This window comes from Pan paniscus, chromosome 3 (genome assembly GCF_029289425.2).
Source record: "Pan paniscus chromosome 3, NHGRI_mPanPan1-v2.0_pri, whole genome shotgun sequence".
Lineage (NCBI taxonomy): Eukaryota > Metazoa > Chordata > Mammalia > Primates > Hominidae > Pan > Pan paniscus.
The window spans coordinates 96,215,366-96,236,532 of NC_073252.2; the positions used below are offsets into that span (position 1 = coordinate 96,215,366).

Sequence of the window (21,167 nt, forward strand, 5' to 3'; positions counted from 1 at the left end):
GGTCTTTTCCTCTTGTGAAATTCAAAATAACAAGTAAGTTATATAAAGTCCCTACATCTGTTCTTCTCACGTCATACTCCATAAAATGAACCTGACCCTTAGCTGAAATAATTGTACACTTCTGCATAGTCCAACGTGTTACTGGTCCTAAAGGTAGGTGAGGTAGTTTGTACCTAGGAAAGAGATGGTAGCTACTTTTAAATTATCTTTCAGAGAATCCAGCAGAGAAATCACTAAAGAGATACCTGTTCCTTCTATTGATTATCAGCATATTCTCTCTTAGTATTGCTAAAACAAAATGTATAGGATGCAGCTGCTCAAATTTCCCCAGCATGGAATTTCCTACTTTATCTCATAGATCAACAAGACACTATCCTATAAAACAGTAAAAGGGTTTTACCACACGCTCCTTACTTCTCTCTAAGCAAAGTTACAAGTTACAAGAGTTTTAAATTATGCTATATGTGGCTCATTATATTTTAATTTTATTTCAAGATTACTGTTTGTTTTTGAACTTATGTGTTATGGTATTCAGCTAAAAACTAGGAATAATGGAGTAAAGATCGTGGTTATTGCCCTCAAGCAGCTCACATTTTAGTGGGTCTGCCAGATAAGTTAACATTAATTACAATATAGAATCAAAGTGCTATAAAGGTCATTAAGGAGTCAGAGAAGAAAAACCTGAGAAAGAGTAGTCAGTGAACAACTTCACTTTAGCTGAATCTCAAAGAATAAATACAAATTAGCCAAGTGAAGAAAGAAAACAGTGTACTGGACAAATGTATCAGCAGATACAGAGGCACAGAGGTAAGTGAGCATGAACTTAGGAAAACTGTAAAGTTGAAATTGCTGAAATGTAGGTCAGGTGGAGGTGGAGGTGTGGGAGATGAGGTCAGGGCCCAGAACATGAAGAACATTATAAACAACATTAAGGAGTTTAGACGTTAACCTTGATATTACAAAGGATTTTTTTTCACAAATAATGTAATATATCTTAGAAAGATCACTCTTGCCACAAGATAGAAGATGGATTGAAGACTGAAATAAGGAAAAACAAGTAATATTTTATATGTTTAATTCAAAATAGAAATAATGAGAGCTTGAACTAAGTCAAGGACAGCTAAATGGAAAAGAGGAACTAATCAAACAGGCACTGAGAAGATAGAATCATTAGGTGTTAATGATGAACAGGAGTAGTCAAGGAGAAAAGAGTCTAGAATAATTCCAAAACTTAAAAAGTTTATTATAGAATAATAGGGAATTTTTAAAAAGGGACCAGTATTGCTGGAAAAAAATTTTAAAAGGGACCAGTATTGCTGGAAAAAATTATGAGCTCAGACACTTAAAACTTCAGATACCGGAGACCATCTAGGTAGAGATGTTCAAAAAAGTAACTGGTTATGACTCAAGGACATCAACAGCAACAAAAAAAGAATTAAAAAGAAGAGAAAAACAAACAAAAGTGATTGGCAGTGTTGAAAGCCGAAAGATTAGGAGAAAGCTCACCTTAGAGACATAAATCACCTGTATCTCTTAAGATTTCCTTCTGGGAGTCATCAGAATCAGAATATGGATAGCAAAAGAGAAAGTACACATGAGAAAAGTAACAAGCAAAGGATTGGAAGTACAGTATATAAACATTTAAAGATGTGTCAAATGAGGACTAAGCTCTGATTTTTTTTTTATTTTGCCCAAATTCCTATCTAAGGGATCTAGGGAGTCACGCCCTACAAACTATACATTCTTATCAGATGGATTTTATTTAATCCTATATATAGTGGCTTACTTTCCAATCTGACTCTGGCATAACATTATGAGACAAGGAAAAAAAATCAAAATGTTTTACCTAAAAATATATTTCCTTGCTATACCTTGAAATTGCCCTGCAAAGTGTCTTGTGGGAAAAATCAACACTCTATAGAGAATACCCTTTCCCCTTCGTTTTCCTTCCTTTCCAGATCCAGGAGATAATCAACTAAGAGCCAGGCACTCTTTTAGGTCTGATAAGAAGCATTTTACAACCTGCTCCCTCTCTCTGAAGTCTGCTATCTGAGAGTTTCCTCTGCACAACAAAACTTGGTCTCCACAATCCTGTATCTTAACCTGAACATTTCTTTTGATGCCAGTCTTCAGATAGACTCAACCAATTGTCAACCAGAAAATGTTTAAATTTACCTATAGCCTGGAAGCCCCCACTTTGAGTTGTCCCGCCTTTCTGAACAAAGCCAATGTATTTATTAAGTGTACTTGATTAATAACTCATGCCTCCCTGAAATACATAAAGCCAAGCTGTACCCCAACCACCTTGGGCACATGTTCTCAGGACCTCCTGAGGGCTGTGTCACAGGCCATGGTCACTCATATTTGGCTCGGAATAAATCTCTTAAAATATTTTACAGAGTTTGACTCTTTTCATCAACAAGAAACATAAAAACATTTAAAGAAGGCCATGAAGGACTGCTTGGAGAGGGGGAGAAGATGATGCCCTGATTCGGCATTTAACAAATGTTTATTAGGTCCCAATCATGTTCCAGACACTCTTCCAAGACAGTAGTTGGGAAAAAAAAAAACAGGAGAAAATGATGTTACATTTTGGAAAGAAGTGTTTCCAAGAATAAAGTGGTCAGTTATGTCAAAATTAAGGATTGCAAAGTGTCATAGGGGGTCATTGTTAGCCATTGTTAGGGGAATTAATGCTTATAATGCCCAACTCCATTAAAATAAAGATAGAATAAGCTGCAAGAATAGTGACACCAGATGCTGTGAAGCAGTACAATTCAACATGTGAAACACTGACAGAAGTCAAATTTGTACTCCACCCCAAGAAACCTAAACCTTTCCTTATCTGATCAGTTATGTAACAGAATAATGGATCCTGGCATTTGCTTGAAAATACATAGTGTAGGTATGGGGAAAATGTAGGTTAAGAAAAACTATCATTTGGACGGTATTAAGCTCCAGAAAATCATCAGAATAGAAAAAGTAGAAAGCAAACTTGATGTATTTATTTTTGACTAAGTCACTAACTGCAAACAAACGAGGAGAGCAAATATTATTTAAATTATCCATCCCCACTCCACTGGTCAAAAATATAATTTTTCTTTACAGAATGTGGAGAAAAGGGGCTCCCCTGAAGTGTGTTAAAAGAGATGAGGACGGTCAGAAAAATCTGTCTGAAAAAAAAAACGGAACTATCTTTAAATAATACTGCAAAATAGAAATATAAGCTACATCTTAGTAAATAAATGTCTCTGGTTAATGGGAGGAAAGATGTGAGGCAGGCAGGATTACAAAGCAATGAGACAGCGGGAGGTAAAGGCACAGGATTTGGAGACTAATATATTATGTCAACACAGCCAGGAAATCAAAATCCTAGACCTAAACTGCACAATCAAAAGTAGGATGTAGACAACTATTGTGGAATCAAAAGTCCTAGCCATATGCTCACCAGCCTTTTGAAATGGGACAAGTGATACTATCAGTCTCATCTGTAAAATAAAAGTATAGTGTTTTCCCTGCCTACTTCATGTTTTGTTATGTTTACAAAATGGTACTATTCCGCTCTATGTTTAACTCACAAGCACGCAGAAGCGGAGCAGGCTGAAGATAGGATGCCTGTCACAGGAGCTCTGCCTCTTCCTACATCTTACCTGTCGCCTGCTGCTTCAGGAAAGGTACCTGGTAGGATCCAGGACCCACATGGGCCTCAGTGCTGCCACCTTCAGCCAATTTGAGCAGGCGGGGAGCCCGATCATACATAGTGCTCGGGGTGGTGGGGGCGCTGGGGAAGGGCAGGTGCCGAAAACGATAAAAACAAGGCGGCTAGAGGTGTGGAGAAAAAGGAAGCCGACACCAGTCTGAGGAGGCCGGGACAGAACTTCCGTAAACAGGGAAATTAGGGGTGGGGTTGTCTCCCCGCCCGCTCATTGATACCAGATTTCCTCAAATCGATTTCTAGCTCTGTGGTAAAGTAGAGGGGTGAGCGACTAGAGATTAGACGTCCCACACAATCATCAGTTTGCCAGGTGCACGCCACCAAAATTGGGCATTAGGGATTAGACGCTCGCCCCGGTGCTTCCGGCCCTGACTCCGCCCACTTCTCTCCGCCCGGAAGCCTGGGGAGGAGGCGGGCCCAGTCTCTGGGGAGGAGGCGGGCCCAGTCTCTAGGGAGCGAAGTGGAGGTGCCTTCCTGGGCCGAGCCCTCGGAGCATGCGCACCGAGCCGCCACCCTTTCCCGGCTCTTTTTACCCGGAACCCGGCGCGCCTTGAAGAAGGCAGGCCTAAACCTCGTAGCTCTTGGGGTCCCGGTAACTACTTAGGTCCCGAACTTTTTTAAGTGTGCAGAAGAACCTTAGAAAACGCGTTAGGAAGGGTGAGGACTAACTTGACCTTGATCTGCTTCCCGACTCAACAGAACCTAGTAAAGAAAAATGCAGTAGCATGAAGCAGAGAGCTTGGGGTTCCGCAAGCTCTCCCCCGCTTCTACTGCAGCCCCACTCGTACTCACAGAGAAAAGGCACCTCTGATCTTAACCTGTAGATAGTCCAAACTGCTAAGACAAACCCAGGGCTCAGGGCAGTGACAAGAAATGGAGAACCCAGAAAAAAAAAATCACAAAGAAGATAAGGGTAAAAAAGAAAAAAAAAAAAAAAAGAAATGAGGACACCAGGCAAGGAGGCAAAAAGCTCACCAACTGAAGCCGTGGAAGTGACTGAAAGCTGCCTCTTTTGTCGGATGCCAGGTAACCACAATACTGATTCATCAATATTTATAAAGCAAAGCGAAGGCACTGAAAAAGCCCAGTCCACCCCACCAAACCAATGGGTCTGAACCTTGGGCAAAAGAAACCTAGCTTGTCCTTGGGGCTTAAGGAATCTATGTCAGAATCCACCTCTGCTTCTCGCAGGCTGTTTTTTCTAGCAAGAATTCTGTCCAGATTCTAAATATCCTCAGAGGCTTAGACAAATCCTACCTTGATCATACCTCACCTCCAAATGGTCTACAGTACGTTAATTTGTTCCTACTACAAGTTTTTATAGTTTTCATACTCTGTAATACACGATTTGCCACTCAATCCTGTGCAACATTTACTGTGGCTTCATTGTGCCATATATGTCGGAACCCTCTCCTTGCGAGGCTATATGCTTCTCAAGGATGTATCTGTAATACCTTTTTTTCTGTTCAATAGCTAGCTAAATTATTTATGCACTTAAAAAACACGAATTGGCATATACTGTAGGTTCCATCCCTGCTAAGTTATGAGGATACAAAGGCATAAGAAAGTCCCTGCCCTCAGGTGTTCTCTCTCTAATGGGGAAAGAGACGTATAATCCAATGGCTGGCCATTGATGGCCAGCTGATCAATGGCCAGATCCTACCTAAATATTACACACTGAAGTGCAACCTATATACTCTTCATAATTTGGTAATAATTGGTCTCTCAAAATTCTGCATTCTTAACAAAAAAATCTTTCTTTTAAAAGTTTCTATGAGGCCAGGTGCAGTGGTTCACACCTGTAATCCTTAATCCTAGCACTTTGGGAGGCCCAGGCAGGAGGATTGCTTGAGGCCAGAAGTTCAAGACCAGCCTGGGCAACATAGGGAGATTCCACCTGCACACACACAAAAATTTTTTTTTAATTAAAAATTAGCCAAGTAGGAATTTGAGATTACAGCAAGCTATGATGGTACCACCGTACTCCAGCCTGGAAGACAAAGCAAGACCCTGTCTTAAAAGAAAATTGTTTATGAGAACACTTGGACACAGGAGGGGGAACATCACACACTGGGACCTGTCGTGGGGTGGGGGAAGGGGGGAGGGATAGCATTAGGAGATATACCTAAAGTAAATGACGAGTTAATGGGTGCAGCACACCAACATGGCACATGTATACATATGTAACAAACCTGCACGTTGTGCACATGTACCCTAGAACTAAAAGTATAACTTAAAAAAAAAAGAAAATTGTTTGAATTTCCTTTTCAAACTATTCAAATAGTATGAAAATTTCTATTTCCTTGATGACTGTGGCTACTCTCTATATTTCCCAGCTATTATTTCCTCCTTATGGTTCAGTAATGAGAATGGTACACAGTATTTCAAGATTGGAAAATATTTTTTAATGAGAAAAATAAATCTTTTTCATTATCTCTCATTGTAAATATTTCTTCAATAGTCTGGAATTAGTATACTAAAAAAATAAATATGTTAACACAGAATTATAATTACATATAAATATGAAATAATTTGGTTCAGCATTTCTCAATTCCTCCAAAAGTTTTAATGCTAATTAACCACACTATATAACCATTTTACTGTATTAGTAATTCCATAGATGGAATTTTTGTTTGAGCTAAGATTTATTGGAGTTCAAAATTTAGGTTCTTTCCATTTCTCCCTGCTGGCGTATACCAGAATAAACTTCAAAATGAAGCTTGAACAAGAATAAGGTCCAAGAAATTAAACTGATTCAATACTGAATATGTTGGCTGCAATGAAGAAGAGAAAAAGCATATTGGGTAAAAACTAAAGAAATCCAAATAAAGTATGGAGTTTAGTTAATAACAATGTATTAATATTGCTTCATTGTTTCTTCCTATTTGCTAATTCCATCTACACATACACAAAAAAAAATTTTTTTTGAAGACAGGGTCTTGCTTTGTCTTTCAGGCTGGAATACCATGGTACCATTATAGTTCACTGTAATCTCAAACTCCTGCCTGCTATAGGAGCAAATAGCAGAAACTCTCTATGGGTTCTAGAATGGGTTTCTCTCTGTACTTTATAATTTTTCTAAAAATCTAAAACTTTTCTGAAATAAAATTTTACCTAAAAAACAGGCATGAATACCAGATGAAAATTACAACTAAGTCTTACATAACTTAAAAAAGAGATAATTCCAATGTTATTTAAAATATTCCATATTATAAAGAATTCCTTCCATTTTATTCATGAATGTATATAACTTTAATACTAAAACATGTTCAAGAATCCACCAAAAAAGAATAATACAATCAATCTCTACCATAAATATGTATCTAATAAATAAAATGAAACAATAGCAAACAGAATCTAGCAATGCTTTTGTATGATAATATATTAAGACCAAATAAGTAAATTCTCTAATTGCCTGGATAATTCAGTTTTAGAAAACCACTACATAATCTTCTACATTAAGAAATTATCAAAGAAAATAATATATGTTCATATCAATAGATGAAGAAAGGACAGTTGAGTGATCCTCCTACCTAGGCCTCCCAAAGTGAAAAAAAAAAAGAAAAAGCATTTGATAAAATTAAAGAGCAATTTGTAATGATAATTCTACATTTAATGGAATTTGAGGAATACTATTTTAATCTAATAAAAAAACCTTAAAAATTAAAATCAATAAAGTATTATCCCAACCAGCAAATACTAAAACTAATTCAATTAAAATAAAAAATAAATAGAAATGCCTCTATCATTATTATTATTATCTAATAATGGTGTATCATGCTTGCTTCAACAGTACATATACTAAAATACTGGTGTGTCCATTGAATACAACAAAATTAAGTAAAATAACTGATATTAGTTGGAAAGAAAGATATAAAAATATCTCTTTTTGCCTATGATGTAATTGGATGCCAAAACAGTACAGGAAAATGTAATAAATTACCCTAGGATTATAAAAGAATTAAGTGCAGTGACCATATTAAATATATAAAAAACAGTAGTTTTTATCTATCCTAACAATTACCTAAAAAGGAAATTGGAAAAAAATCTCATTTTCAATAAAGACAAAAATAATGACGGAATTATGCAAAGGAAAGGCATAGAAACTAAACAAAGAAGATAGGAACAAATGGAAAGATATCAAAGTTAAATAGGAAAACAATATTAAAATATCAATTCTCCCAAAATTAATATATAATTCCGATTAGAATCCCTCTGATTTTTTGATATAATAATGTGGGGGAATAGAGATTATGAAAAAAAGAATAGTGAAGAATAACTCTGATTTCCATGAATCAGAAGATACAGTGGCTATAAAGCCATTATAATCAAATCAATGTGGCATTGGCATAGAAAAAGACAAATAGATCAGGAGAACTAAAGAAAGAATCCAGAAATGTTTTCTAGTGTATGTATGTTAATTTGCTCGTGTGTGAGTCTGTGTGGTGTGTGTTTATCTTCCAATAAAACTTTATGGGCACTGAAATTTGAATTTCATATGATTTCACATGTCATGAAATATTATTCTTTAAAAAAATCTTTTCAACCACTGAAGAATGTAAAAAGCATTTTTGTAATGGTATGAGAATAAGGAAAACAATAAAAAATGCAGTACTTTCTTTTTAAAAATATGAATGGAATGGTAAGGCATTTTACTTTTCTTTCTAAGAACGTCGAATGAATAATAAATAAAAAGTCTTTTTAAAGTATGGTGTGTGCTTTTAGAAACTGAAAATGGATGAATTTGGCACTTCTCGTTCTTTTAATTCAGTATGTTAAAAATGGAAACTCTATATTGAGGTTCAAATCTCATGTAGCTCAACTTATAAATTGTTGACAACAAAGTTTAAGAATATATTTACATGGCATTTGTAAAAAGCTACTGTCTTGCATAATGGTCCCAAAGGAGTTTATTATAGTTTTAGGAGATTCTGAATTGTTGGGATTCTGTCTCAGCATGGTACAGTGTTTCACTAAATATAGGTAGCTATATTTTTCTATTAAATATACAAACCATATTAAATTGATTTGTAGTTCTCATTGATTTAGAGGCTAAGGATAGCCTGACTTCAGGCTAAGTACTTTAAAAATAATTACCTTGAAAAATATTCAGCCTTAAAAAGGAAGGAAATCCTGTCACATGATACAGCATGCATAAACCTTGAGAACACTACACTAAGTGAAATAAGATAGTCACGAAAAGACAAATACTGTGTAATTCCACTTATATGAAGTATCTAAAGTAGTCAAGTTCATAGAAACATAAAGTAGAATTGTGGTTGCCAGGGGACAGGGTGTGTGGGGGAGGAAATGAGGAGCTGTTTGAGGAGTATAGAGTTTCAGTTTTATGAGATGAAAAAATTCTGGAGATCCATTGCACAACAACGTAAATGTGCATAACCTTAGTCACCTGCACATTTTAAAATGGTAAATTTTATGTTATGTGTTTTTTGTCACAATTAAAAATTTTAAAAAATTACCTTAAGTTACATGAGTGCTTGTAAAATCTCTGATGTTTGATAAAGCATACTTTATTTTCACAGTTGTAATATAAAGGATTTGTTGACAACATGTTTTTTCCAGGGTAATGGAAAATTCTATTGAAGCCCAGTAAATAACAAGTATTTATTAATTGCCTACTATGAACAAGACATTGAGAGTTATGCATAACATTTCTATAGAAATGTAGATATGTATATATAGTTGTTGACACAAGTCCCAAAAACATAAATTAAATGACAATTCAAGAGACAAAAACTGTCAAGAACATAATAGAAGTCACAGCACAGTATATGATTAATAGTTAAGTGAAGGTTACTAGATAAATCTTTAGCCTAATTTAACAGGTGTAATAACTAATATAAGTGATGTGCATATGTCCTACGTATATGGGTAGGTAGCTGCAGAAATTTTTCCTAACATATTTGTAGTTGAAAAGAATTGATACTCATTACACATCATTAGGTTTCTGCACAACTCTTCTATATATGGTACTCAAATTTACCCTTATTTGCTCCCACCCCCACCTTTTTTTTTTAAAACATATAAAGGTTAGGTCTCAAAAGTAATCAGGTAATTTCAAATTCACGCAAACTCAAACCTTGGAATATGTAAGTACAAAGCATTCTACCAATTAGTGTCAGCTACCAATATACTAAAATAAAATGTTTTTTCTCTACCTTCTCTCTCACATTCCCCCTATTTATCATAATGCAACCTTTAACTTCTCTTTTCCTGCTCTTATCAAAACACACACACAACCCTGATTCTCCTAGTTCTCATAGTTGGGTCTGGGGTAACAATACAGCAGACAGGGGAAAGGCAAGGAAGGGAAGAAAAGGCTTCAGCCATCAAGGGATCTTTCGTCCCTTCCGGTGGATCTTTCCTCCCTTCCAATAAGAATCTCATAATCTAGTAGTCTTCAGCCTCCTTACAACTCTTCTCAGTCCCCTCCTCACTAGTACACTCCGCAGAGAATGTTATGCTAGATGAAGCAAACAAATCTTAGGAAATGCTTGGAATGACCACACTAATTCCTAGGGATTAGCTAGAATATTTTCCTGTGCCTGAAATACACTCTTCCAGTAACATGTGTCCTAATTTTGTTTTTATTTTTGTAATCATATTTCTTATCTGTAATATTAGAGGATAGACAAATAGATGTCTAGACTTATTTTAATTTTCAAACTTTGAGATTCTAGAACTGAAAAATAAATCTTAAAAAAAAACAAGGTTTTTTATTTTTAGTAAAGGGCACTAGATGGCACAATTCCACCAATTTATGCTAATAAAGTCACTCATCTTTTTATTCACATATAAAATAATTTAACTTTATAGTTACACTTAAATAATTTGACAGAAAACCTATATAACAAAGGTAAAAGTTCTTGAAAATATAATATTTCTAATATACCACATTTTATATCCTTATTCATTAACAGAATAACCAGAATCCCAACCCTGCATGAATAATTTAAGTTACCCAAAGTAAATAGGTATCTCTCTATAATAAAATGCAGCAAAAACTTACAGATATTGAACATTAATTTGTATCAAATGTACATTTTATAGTATTACTGATAATATAATAAAACTCTATCCAACAATAAAGTGAACTGGTGGTTCCATTGACTACAAATGCTTAAAATAAGGTACTAGAAAGACTAAACGCTCACAAGTCTGATTTATTTTTACTAACTGCTTGCCTTAGACCTTAGTTTCCTCAAGCCTAAAAATGAAAAAGTTGATCTAGAAACAATCAGAAATGATTAAGGTCTACTTGATTTAGCATTCAGTCGACCTCTTATTCCTTTAAAGTACCATATTTACCACAAAAGTCCCAGATCTGTCCAGTGTTTTTACTATCACTTCATTTCCTGAGATTATTTATAGTTCAGAAAACTTATCAGTCCTTAAGCTACATTTTCACATTTAAGACACAGCACATCAGCCAAACAAACAGAATGTACACTGCACTTGGACCATCTTCCAACTGTGGCTTAGGCTCTTGGAGTAGTCCTGCCTTGCCATTAGATGGCAAACACTCCTGCTAGGTGGTGCAATCAACAGCGGTAGAAAGAGGTTCTAAGAGAGAAATGCCCCTACTTAGATATTCTTGCCTGATGAAAAACTCTTCTCTTAGGAGGAGAGTCATCATCTTGGGCAAAAGTAACAGCTTCTAGAAGTTCACATGTAAAGAGGAAGTAGAGAAAATGACAGCTACCTTGCTAAATACACTGTCGCAAGTTATTCTACATATTAATGGAGGGACATGGTATACAGCTAGATTTCTTTTACATTGCAACAAACTAGAAAGAGCAGGGTGGTGGATGTGGAGGGGAGGCGGAATGAAAAGAAGTTACAATTCCTACAGAGGAACTCTTAAAGAAGTACCGGAGACTGTTGAAGGTTGTGTCTGTAAACGGTTTCTCAATGGTAATACTAAGTGGGCAGCGGTTTCTTACAGGAAGTTGTTGCCAGGTACCTAAGGCAGCTTATCTATGACAGCTGGACTAATATTCTCTGTATATCTGCCATAATCCTATTAAATGGTTTACAGAAAGACTTGTAAGAAACCCAAATTATAGCCATAATGCTGCTGTTATCTATAAGCTCAACAAGTTAATCAGCAATCTCTCCCTCTTTTTTTTTTTTTGAGACGGAGTCTTGCTTTGTCGCCCAGGCTGGAGTGCAGTGGCATGATCTCTGCTCACTGCAACCTCCACCTCCCTGGTTCAAGCGATTCTCCTGCCTCAGCCTCCCGAGTAACTGGGACTATAGGCACCCGCCACCATGCCCGCCTAATTTTTTGTATTTTTAGTAGAGACGGGGTTTCACCGTTTTAGCCAGGATGGTCTCAATCTCCTGACCTCATGATCCGCCTGCCTCGGCCTCCCAAAGTGCTGAGATTACAGGCATGAGCCACCGTGCACGGCCAGCTCTCTCTTTTTAAGATAATTTACCATGATAGGATGGGGAGAATTTTTTGTTTTTGAATACTAAACCTGTACTTACACAGCCTCTTTTTTGTCTCTCCTAAAATAATTTTTAACCAGTATTCTAACCACCATGTATTAAGCATCATGAAAAATAATGAGGAAAAGAGTACTATCCAGATGATAGTATTCTTTGTAAAAATAAAATATCAATATATGGTATAGAGAATATATGAACCCATTCAACACTTTAAAGAGAAGCATTATAATGTGGTTACATAATGGACATTGTGGTTTATTCCCCAACATTTCCATTCCATCCCAGAAGACTATGTGAGTAAATTATGGTAATTCATTCCCTTTGTCATTGATTAGTTCAGAAAAGGACATAGGACCCAACTGTGGCTGTGGTAGGCATCACTCTAAAATGGCTCCCCAGAGATTTCCCATTCAAATTCCTAAAAGCTACAGATATAATGAGATGGCACTCTCGTGATTAAGTTATAAGGCACAGCTTACCTAGAAATAGGGAGATTATCCAGGTGGGCCACATCTAATTACATAAGCACTAAAAGCAGAGAGGTTCTTCAGCTGATGGCAGAATGGAAAGTCAGAGAGAGTTGAAGCATGAGAAGGATTCAAGGGAACCACCTGATGAGGGATGCAAAGAGCCACAAGGGGCTGAGAGGAATCCCCAACTGATAGCCCACAAGGAAACAAGGACAAAATCCTACAACCACAGAGAACAGGATTTTGTCAATGAACTTAGTGAGCTTGGAAGTAGATTCTTCCTCAAATCCTCCCAGCCCAGCCTAGCCTCCACTTTGGACTGGGCATTGTAAGGCACTAAATAGAGAACCCAATTGTGCCCCCCAGGACTCTGACCTACAGAACTGTGAGATAATAAATAAGTGTGGTTTGGTGCTACAAAATGTGTGGTAATTTGTTATGACAGCAGTAGAAAGCTAACACAGTAGCCAAAGAGCTGTAAAATAGAGCCTTCTAGGAGTTCTAGGGAAATTTTACTTATTTCTAAGTAAGTATTTCTAAGTATTTATTTTACTTATTTCTAAGAAAGAGCCACAGAACAAAATGTTGTCTCTTCTTTCTCTAGATATTGCATTGTCTAGACCTAATGGCTAGAGCTGACTTGTCGATGTAGAGGATTATGTTGACAGAATTTCTGAAAACTAGATCACCCTACAATCACAGAATAAACTTTATGTGGCAATAATGTATAGGACGTAGGCAGAATAGAAATTGGGCAACTTTAGATCCTCATGCCATTGAAGAGGTTAACCTTGGAGCTACTAATATGTGAGATAATAAATTTCTTTATTGTCTACATGAGTTTGAGTCAGGGTTTCTATTACTTACAGACAAAATATTTTAACTGATGGGCTTGTTGACATAAAACTAGTCAAATTATATCTAGAAACACAGTTTTAGGTGAAAGAACACTGGGCATAGAAACGAGACACAAGATAACACCATGGTCTGGTGGTGTGGTCGCTTATTACCTGTATAACCGTGGGCAGGTTACCTAGTCTCACTGATCCTGTATTTCCTCAGGTAAAAAGCAGAAGTACCAATACCCAATTCACTGGGTTATTGTGAGAATTATCTATGATACAAAATATGAAGTTATGTAGCATAGCATCTGGAATACCATAATTATTCAATAAGGGGTCTTTGTCCTAAAATAATATGTAAAGCAAAAGAGAAAAATTTGTTCAGGAAGAAAAAAGTTAATCAAGAAAAATGACAAGTTTTTTTAAAAGGTTTTTTTCTTAAAGGTATGGTAAAGGATAAATGCATAGAATGTTAAATATGAGAGCCAAGTAATCTAATTTTATTGTTTTATTGTCTGGTATGATTTATTATTGAAGTATACAAAACTTTCAGAAAGAGACAATTTTAAAAGATTATATGTTTGCTATGTTACAAACCAAATACTAATGTTAAAGGAAAGATAAAAGATTGTCTTAAAGTCATAAATACAGTTTGCAACCAAAGCAATTAATGTAACCAACTTACATTGACTATTTTGTTCCATCATGTCATCTGATTGATTTAAATTTTAAAGTACTCACTAGTTGTTATGAGATTAAAAGAGATATCTCAAATTAAAAATAACCAGTTATGAAGCACCTGTATGCTTTAAGAACTGAGTCACCAGATGTCTATACTAGTTTGCTAGGGTTGCTGTAACAAAGTAACCACAACCTGGGCAGCTTAAGCAACAGAATTTATTGTTTCACAGTTCTGAAGGATAGAAGTCCAAAATTAAGATGTCAGCAGGACTGGTTCCTTCTGAGGGCTGTGAGGGAATAAGTTCCAGGCCTCTGTCCTTGACTGGCAGATGATCCTCTTTTCCCTATGGTTCTTCACATCATCTTCCCTCTATGCACACCTGTGTCTAAATTTCCTCTTCTTATAAGTACCCCAATCATATTGGATTAGGGACCACTCTGAATGCCTTATTTTAACTTCAGTACCTCTGTAAAACCCCTCTCTAAGTAAGGTCACATTGTGAGGTACTGGGAGTTAGGACTTCAACATATAAATTTGGGAGGACACAATTCAACACATAAACACTATCTGAAACACATTCTCTGCCCTCAAGGAGCTTTCAGCCTAATGTGTGATATATATATTTATTCTCTATCTTCTATTTATTCAACTTTGAATTTAAAGAAAAGACACTAAGTTGCTTTTGTAATGATGATAATATGAAGTATTCACATTGCATGAATTGTAGTTTCAGTTGTGTTTCATATAATACCAGGTTGGTACTTTCTAAAAATAATTATCTTAAATATATGTCTGAATATTTGCTTGAATTCAATTATTATTCCCTTTATATTGGGGAATTGATTTAAATCTGATATATCCAGCTGTAGTTATATATTTATTTAATTTCTCACACATGTATCTAATTTTCTTCCCTTTTAAATCTGCATATCTAATTAAATTGAACAAATTCAATAAAGATTATAAGGAAGATATCTCTGTAATGACATGAAAAAATTCTACCTAATACCAATTTATATGGTTACAAAATTTAAAGTTTGGTCAACAAAGGTGAATTTTTATTTTCATAGTGTGAAATGCCAAAATATTGCCAATACTCAGGAATTTGTATCTAGTTAGTTAAATAAGTATAAATACAGGAAAGGTCAGGGTTGAGATATAGACTTGTAAGTCAGCTCACAAAATATATTAAAAACCATGTTAGCAGGAGCTGAGTGCAGTGGCTCATGCCTGTAAGCCCAGCACTTTGGGAGGCCGAGACAGGAGGATCATTTGAGCTCAGGAGTTCAAGACCAGCCTGGGCAATATAGCAAGATCCTGTCTCTACAAAAAATAAAAAACGTTAGCCAGCCATGGTGGCACATGGCTGTAGTCACTGCTACTCAGGATGCTGAGGTGGGAGGGTCACTTGAGTCCAGGAGTTCGATACTGCAGTGAGCTGTGGCTGCCCTCCTGCACTCCAGGGTGGGCCACAGAGCGAGACTCTGTCTCAAAAAAATAAAAATAAAAACCATGTTTGGAGACAGATTTGAGTAATAATAAAACTCCAGTCTCCCACACAGCCAGCTCTGTGTGAATTACTCTTTCTTTATTGCATTTCCCCTATCTTGATAAATCAGCTGTCTAGGCAGCAGGCAAGGTGAACCCATTGGGTAGTTGCAAATTTGGTGACTTGTCTAGGATTGCCCTTGTGGCTACCTGCCCATGGTTCAGTAGCCTCCCTCCAGTGATGGATCCAGAGGCCAGCTCAAGTGATTGAGACATGTATTTAAGATCATTATTTTTAGAAAGTACCAACTTAGACACACCTGAAACTGCCAGACACTTCTGACACTACCTGAAACTACAGACACACCTGAAACTACAATTAGTGCAATGTATTACAATTACTACAATCAGTGCAATGTATTACACTACACTACAATTACACTAAAACTACAATTAGTGCAATGTATTACAATTACTACAATTAGTGCAATGTAGTTTCAGACACACCTGAAACTACAATTAGTGCAATGAGAAAACTTCATATTATCATCATTACGAAAGCAACTGAGTGTTTTTTCTTTAAATTCAAAGTTGAATGAATAGAAGATAGAGAATAAATGTATATATCACACATTAGGCTGAAAGCTCCTTGAGGAGCTTTCCAGAGAATGTTTCAGATAGTGTTATGTGTTGAATTGTGTCCTCCCAAATTTGTATGTTGAAGTCCTAACTCCCAGTACCTCACAATGTGACCTTAATTAGAGAGGGGTTTTACAGAGGTACTGAAGTTAAAATAAGGCATTCAGAGTGGTCCCTAATCCAATATGACTGGGGTATTCATAAAAAGAGGAAATTTAGACACGGGTGTACATAGAGGGAAGATGATGTGAAGAGCCACAGGGAAAAGAGGATCATCTGCCAGTCAAGGACAGAGGCCTGGAACTTATTCCCTCACAGCCCTCAGAAGGAACCAACCCTGCTGACACCTTGATTTTAAACTTCTATCCTTCAGAACTGTGAAACAATAAATTCTGTTGCTTAAGCTGCCCAGGTTGTGGTTACTTTGTTACAGCAACCCTAGCAAACTAATACAGATAGCTGGCAACTCAGTTCTTGAAGCATGCAGGTGCTTCATAACTGGTTATTTTTAAGATGTGATATCTCTTTAGTCTCAGAACAACTAGTGCATTCCTTAAGTGGCCTAGCTCTCTTGGACTAAGGTTGACTCTGGTAATGTCTCTTCTGGCAGGGTGCTGCTGACCCAGTGTGCATGGGCTTCATTGATATAGAGAAATAGTCCTGGGAGACATCCCATAATTGTACCCCATGGTGGGGTGTCTGTCTGTAGCCCCACAATGGAGTATGTGTAACTATAGTCCTATCACAGGGTACGTGTCTATAGCCCTGTCACGGAGTGTTTATAGCTGTAGCCACATTATGGGGTGTCTGGTTTGGTGAGTATTTTAGGTGCTGCCAATGCCTCCTTCCTCCTCCCAATTGATTTGGCTCCCTCAGAGATCTTGGTTTTTCTGTAGCCCCATGGTGAGATGTCTGTCTGTGGCCCCATTCAGGGGTGTCTGTCTCACTTTGGCCCCTTCGGGTGTCTCAGTTTTTCTGCTCCCCCATGGTAGAGTGTCTGTCTCGGTTTGGCTCCTTCAGGAGTCTTGGTTGGCTCTCTCTAATTAGTAGTAAGAGTCTTGGGAAAGCTCTCAGTCAGGAAGATTTCAGGGAGATTTCTCAAATGGAGAATAGGAGTATAGTTTGGAAGGGACACTCTTGGAATTCTTGGATAAGGATCTTGATTTGGAAGTCCTTCTCTCTATTTTGTCTTTGTGTGTGTTTGCATATGTGGAGGGGATTTCAAAAGAAATTACTGACAGAACTCCACCAGGCCTAACTCAGAGAACCCTCCTTACTTGTCTAGTCACATTTGGTGAGCCCTGAAGAAAGTTCAACAGGCCTGAGTTGGGGCAAGTATCTGCTCTTCATCTTGCCCAGAGGCCACCTATTGAATTACCAGTCAGAGATCATCCCTCCCCACCTGGAGTGGATCAAAGACAACAGGGACCAACAGGAGAAAGTATGAGCCTTGCCAAGTCCATATTGGGTGCTGAACAAGGTGACTAGTGTCCATTTTGTTATGTGCATTTTGCTTTGACTGGGATGGAAAATGCTAATTCAATGCCCCATGCAGCCCATTGGGCAGCATCTTGCAAAATTGAGAATCTTTTGCCTATGGTTTCATAAAACAGAAAAGGGTAATTTCATTTTGTAAGGTGGCTTGAGCACAGCAAGCAGGGCCATCAAAAGCTTGCTCCATTCTTCTGGAAACTGCAGAGAAAGGAAACCCAGAAACCTGGTGTGCCAGCAAAAAGGGTAAGAAATTCTTACCAGCCAAGTTTCTAGTCTCTCTCTCTTTCTCTCTCTCTCTCTCTCTCTCGTGTGTGTCTGTGTGTGTGTGTGTGTGTGTGTAATGATAAACATCATTATTTGTCTCCTCTGCAAGGGTTTGATTAATAGAAATAAAAGGATTTGTGAGACTAGTCTTAGGCTGTAGCAAATCTGGTTTACTTTGTGCTAAGAATGTGTCTGTAATGGAGACAGGGATATCACAGGATAGAACATGTGCTTAGGACCTCTATAAGCCTGCTTTCCATCCAGCCCAGAAAGGTGATCAGTTACAATTTTTTCTCCAGGTCCCTGAAACTAATACCGAATGAAATTTCTCTGTCTAGTTTTGTGTTTTTAAGAGCTTAACATTGTGACCATATGAGGATACTTTCTCTTGGTTTCTGCCATCCAGAGGACAAGAATTTGGGGGTTCACGTCATAGCCCTAAAAATTGTCTTGAGCAGTTAAGAGACTTTGCAAGATTGAAATTGGCCGCTCTAGACTTTTTCTGGGAAGAGCAATAGAAACTGCTCCATGCTGTGTAGCTCAGTAGCTAAGCCTTTGTCTTTTGACAATGGTGGCCTGGGTTCAATTCTTGGCTACTGGAATGAATCCTTTCTGGTTTGTTATTTGTGTAACTTTGCCATTTGTTGAGGGTTTTTCCCCCTTGGATAGCTTCTGATTTTCTGTCTTGGATTTTCCTTTCTCTAAACAACCCTTGGGGAGATTCTAAATCTTGTAGAAAAAAAGAAACTGCTTACCATCTCTCTGAGACACTTTATGTGTGCATGGTTAAGTTATAACCTTAGTTAAAACTTATTAATTTCATGTGGGAAGTTACCTGTGGTAGAATTCAAAAGCCAGAAATATTGGCTGCCCTGGTTAGAGTCTGGTAATAAGAGATTTAAAATAAATTTTTTTTTAGAAACAGAGCTCTATAGTAAATATCAGCTTAATTAAAAACAAATATCCAAGCTATATCTATTTAAGAGGACTTTATCTTTCTTTTCTTCTTGAATCATGTTTTTCTGAAAAAAAGTTTTTTCTACTCAGAAGACTAAATTGTTCTTCTCCATTTTGTCTTCTTGCCACTCTTGATACCCACATCAGAGAAACTAAGATAAATTCTAACAGCCTGGGACTCCTGGGGAAAAGCAGAGGAGGCACCACAGACCCCATTCTGGGAAAAACCTCTGTTTTCCACACAGAAGCCCAGAAATTGAACAAGAATAGATCCCTCTCAAAATCTAAGGCTCTGTTCTGTTTTGCATTGTGTTAACTGATGCTTTTGACTTTTGTGGGTATCAGAAATTACTTCACATTATAAGGGAAACTTGGTGTGTACTAACTAGGCAGGAAATATACTTTTGGGGATGGCTAATGGCATTTATGGGGGGATACTCAGCTCTTTGATGTTTCCATTAGAGAAGCATGCTCTTAGCCACCTACAATATATGGAAACATCCCCAATCCCCACTGAAAGAGACTCCAATGGAGGATGAGCTGATTACAAAATGGACTGTTTAGCTTTGGGTTGCCTTGCAATGCAATGCATGGTAGAAGCACTGCACTATTTTCTCCCATACTATTTCCCTCCTTTTGGGGTATCCAGGATCCAGTATAAAATGGCACCCTTAATTTTGGGGATCTGTCTTTGCCTTCCAGCTGTGCCTGCTTATTGGGCCCTAGAAACTACATACTTTCCTGACCCTGTTCCTCCAAGGGCTCCACCCTGAAGCCAGTAATCCAATTAAGGTACTACTAAATGGGCTAGGTGTGGTGACTTATGACTGTAATCCCAGCACTTTCGGAGGCTGAGGTGGGTGGATCACCTGAGGTCAGGAGCTCAAGACCCCCCAGCCTGACCAACATGGAGAAACCCCGTCTCTACTAAAAATACAAAATTAGCCAGATGTGGTGGTGCATGCCTGTAATCCCTGCTACTCGGGAGGCTGAGGCAGGAGAATCGCTTGAACCCAGGAGGCGGAGGTTGCGGTGAGGCAATATTGCGCCATTGCACTCCAGCCTGGGCAACAAGAGCAAAACTCAGTCTCAAAAAAAAAAAAAAGAAAGAAACAGAAACTGGTAAATGAAAAATCTTACAAGTGCTGAATCTTCTCTCTTTCTGTCTATGTATTAATATGTGTTATGTGTGTGGTGTTTATATAAAAAGAGCTCTGATTAATTGGCTTAGAAAAATAAGCACTTAAGTCAAATATTTTGTCAGAAAAATGGAAACTTTAATGCCTTTTTGTTCATGTGACTTTAGTAATCTTTTGGAAATAAAGACAGTTTTAAAGATTATTGACAAAATGAAAATGTCTTCCAAATGTAGACATTTGGTCTAAATTAAGGTCAGATATCAGATTTGCTAAATGCTTTAAGGTCATAAACTGCTTCTTTGACTTTTGAAAATTGTTCCATTTACCTCCTTTAGAGCATTAGATTCTAGATGAGGCCTGAGGACATGTGGAGTTAGCCATGCCCCCTGGCTATGCTGGAAAGAGACAAACCTTATCTTCATTTCTGTCTGACATCCTAGGCTCCACACCTAGTACATAATTAAAGTAGCTTACTTATCAGGTTTTCCCCAAAAATAAAAGTTGTTAAAAGTTAACATTGTAACATGCAATTGAGACTGCTAAAGAGACAGTTTTACATACAAGGTGCATAAGGAAAGTAGAATGTGTTTTTGGTAAAAGCGTGTAAGAAGGCATGGGAATGTGGCTTTTGTTAAAATGTAATTTTGTCTAGTTCGGAGGGTTTTAAAGATTGTCTTAACCTAAAAGAGTAATGGGACAAAACTGAAAGTTTAAGCAAGGTGAAAAGGGTTTGTGAAGGATTGGTCTTGGAAAGAAAGTTTGGTGGATATGAGCAATTTGGCTAAGATTTTAAGGGGATTATTTAATTTTTTTCCATAGGTTGAACATTAAAGTACAAGCACATTAATGCAGGGCCAGAACCTGGGCCCATGTGTCTGAATAACAGGGTTTTCTTAGAAAATTGTTCTACTGTTTAACAGAAAAATTGTAAAGGGTTCCAAAAACTTTACGAAAATCTTACCTTACGGTCAAACTAAGTTTAGTTTTGTTTTGTTTTGTTTT

General features: G+C 37.2%; 1 protein-coding gene and 1 long non-coding RNA gene across 5 annotated transcripts in view; one reads left to right on the plus strand and one right to left on the minus strand.

Moving 5' to 3' along the window:
• Nucleotides 1-4,117, minus strand: part of STPG2 (sperm tail PG-rich repeat containing 2) — a 718,556-nt gene extending 714,439 nt beyond the window's left edge. For 2 of the 4 annotated variants that reach the window (XM_055111641.1, XM_055111639.1), the window contains exon 1: nucleotides 3,651-4,102. In XM_055111641.1, the coding sequence (XP_054967616.1) occupies nucleotides 3,651-3,759 (109 nt within the window). In that variant the 5' untranslated portion in view covers nucleotides 3,760-4,102. Of the gene's footprint in view, nucleotides 1-3,650 lie in introns of all 4 variants that reach the window. The other 2 variants (XM_055111640.1, XM_055111642.1) reach the window with 2 other exon arrangements.
• Nucleotides 4,118-4,615: 498 nt separating this feature from the next.
• LOC129397616 (uncharacterized) overlaps nucleotides 4,616-21,167 on the plus strand; it is a 28,933-nt gene continuing 12,381 nt past the window's right edge. The window contains exon 1 of the long non-coding RNA XR_008625188.2: nucleotides 4,616-4,741. This is a non-coding gene — a long non-coding RNA (uncharacterized LOC129397616). The remainder of the gene's footprint in view (nucleotides 4,742-21,167) is intronic.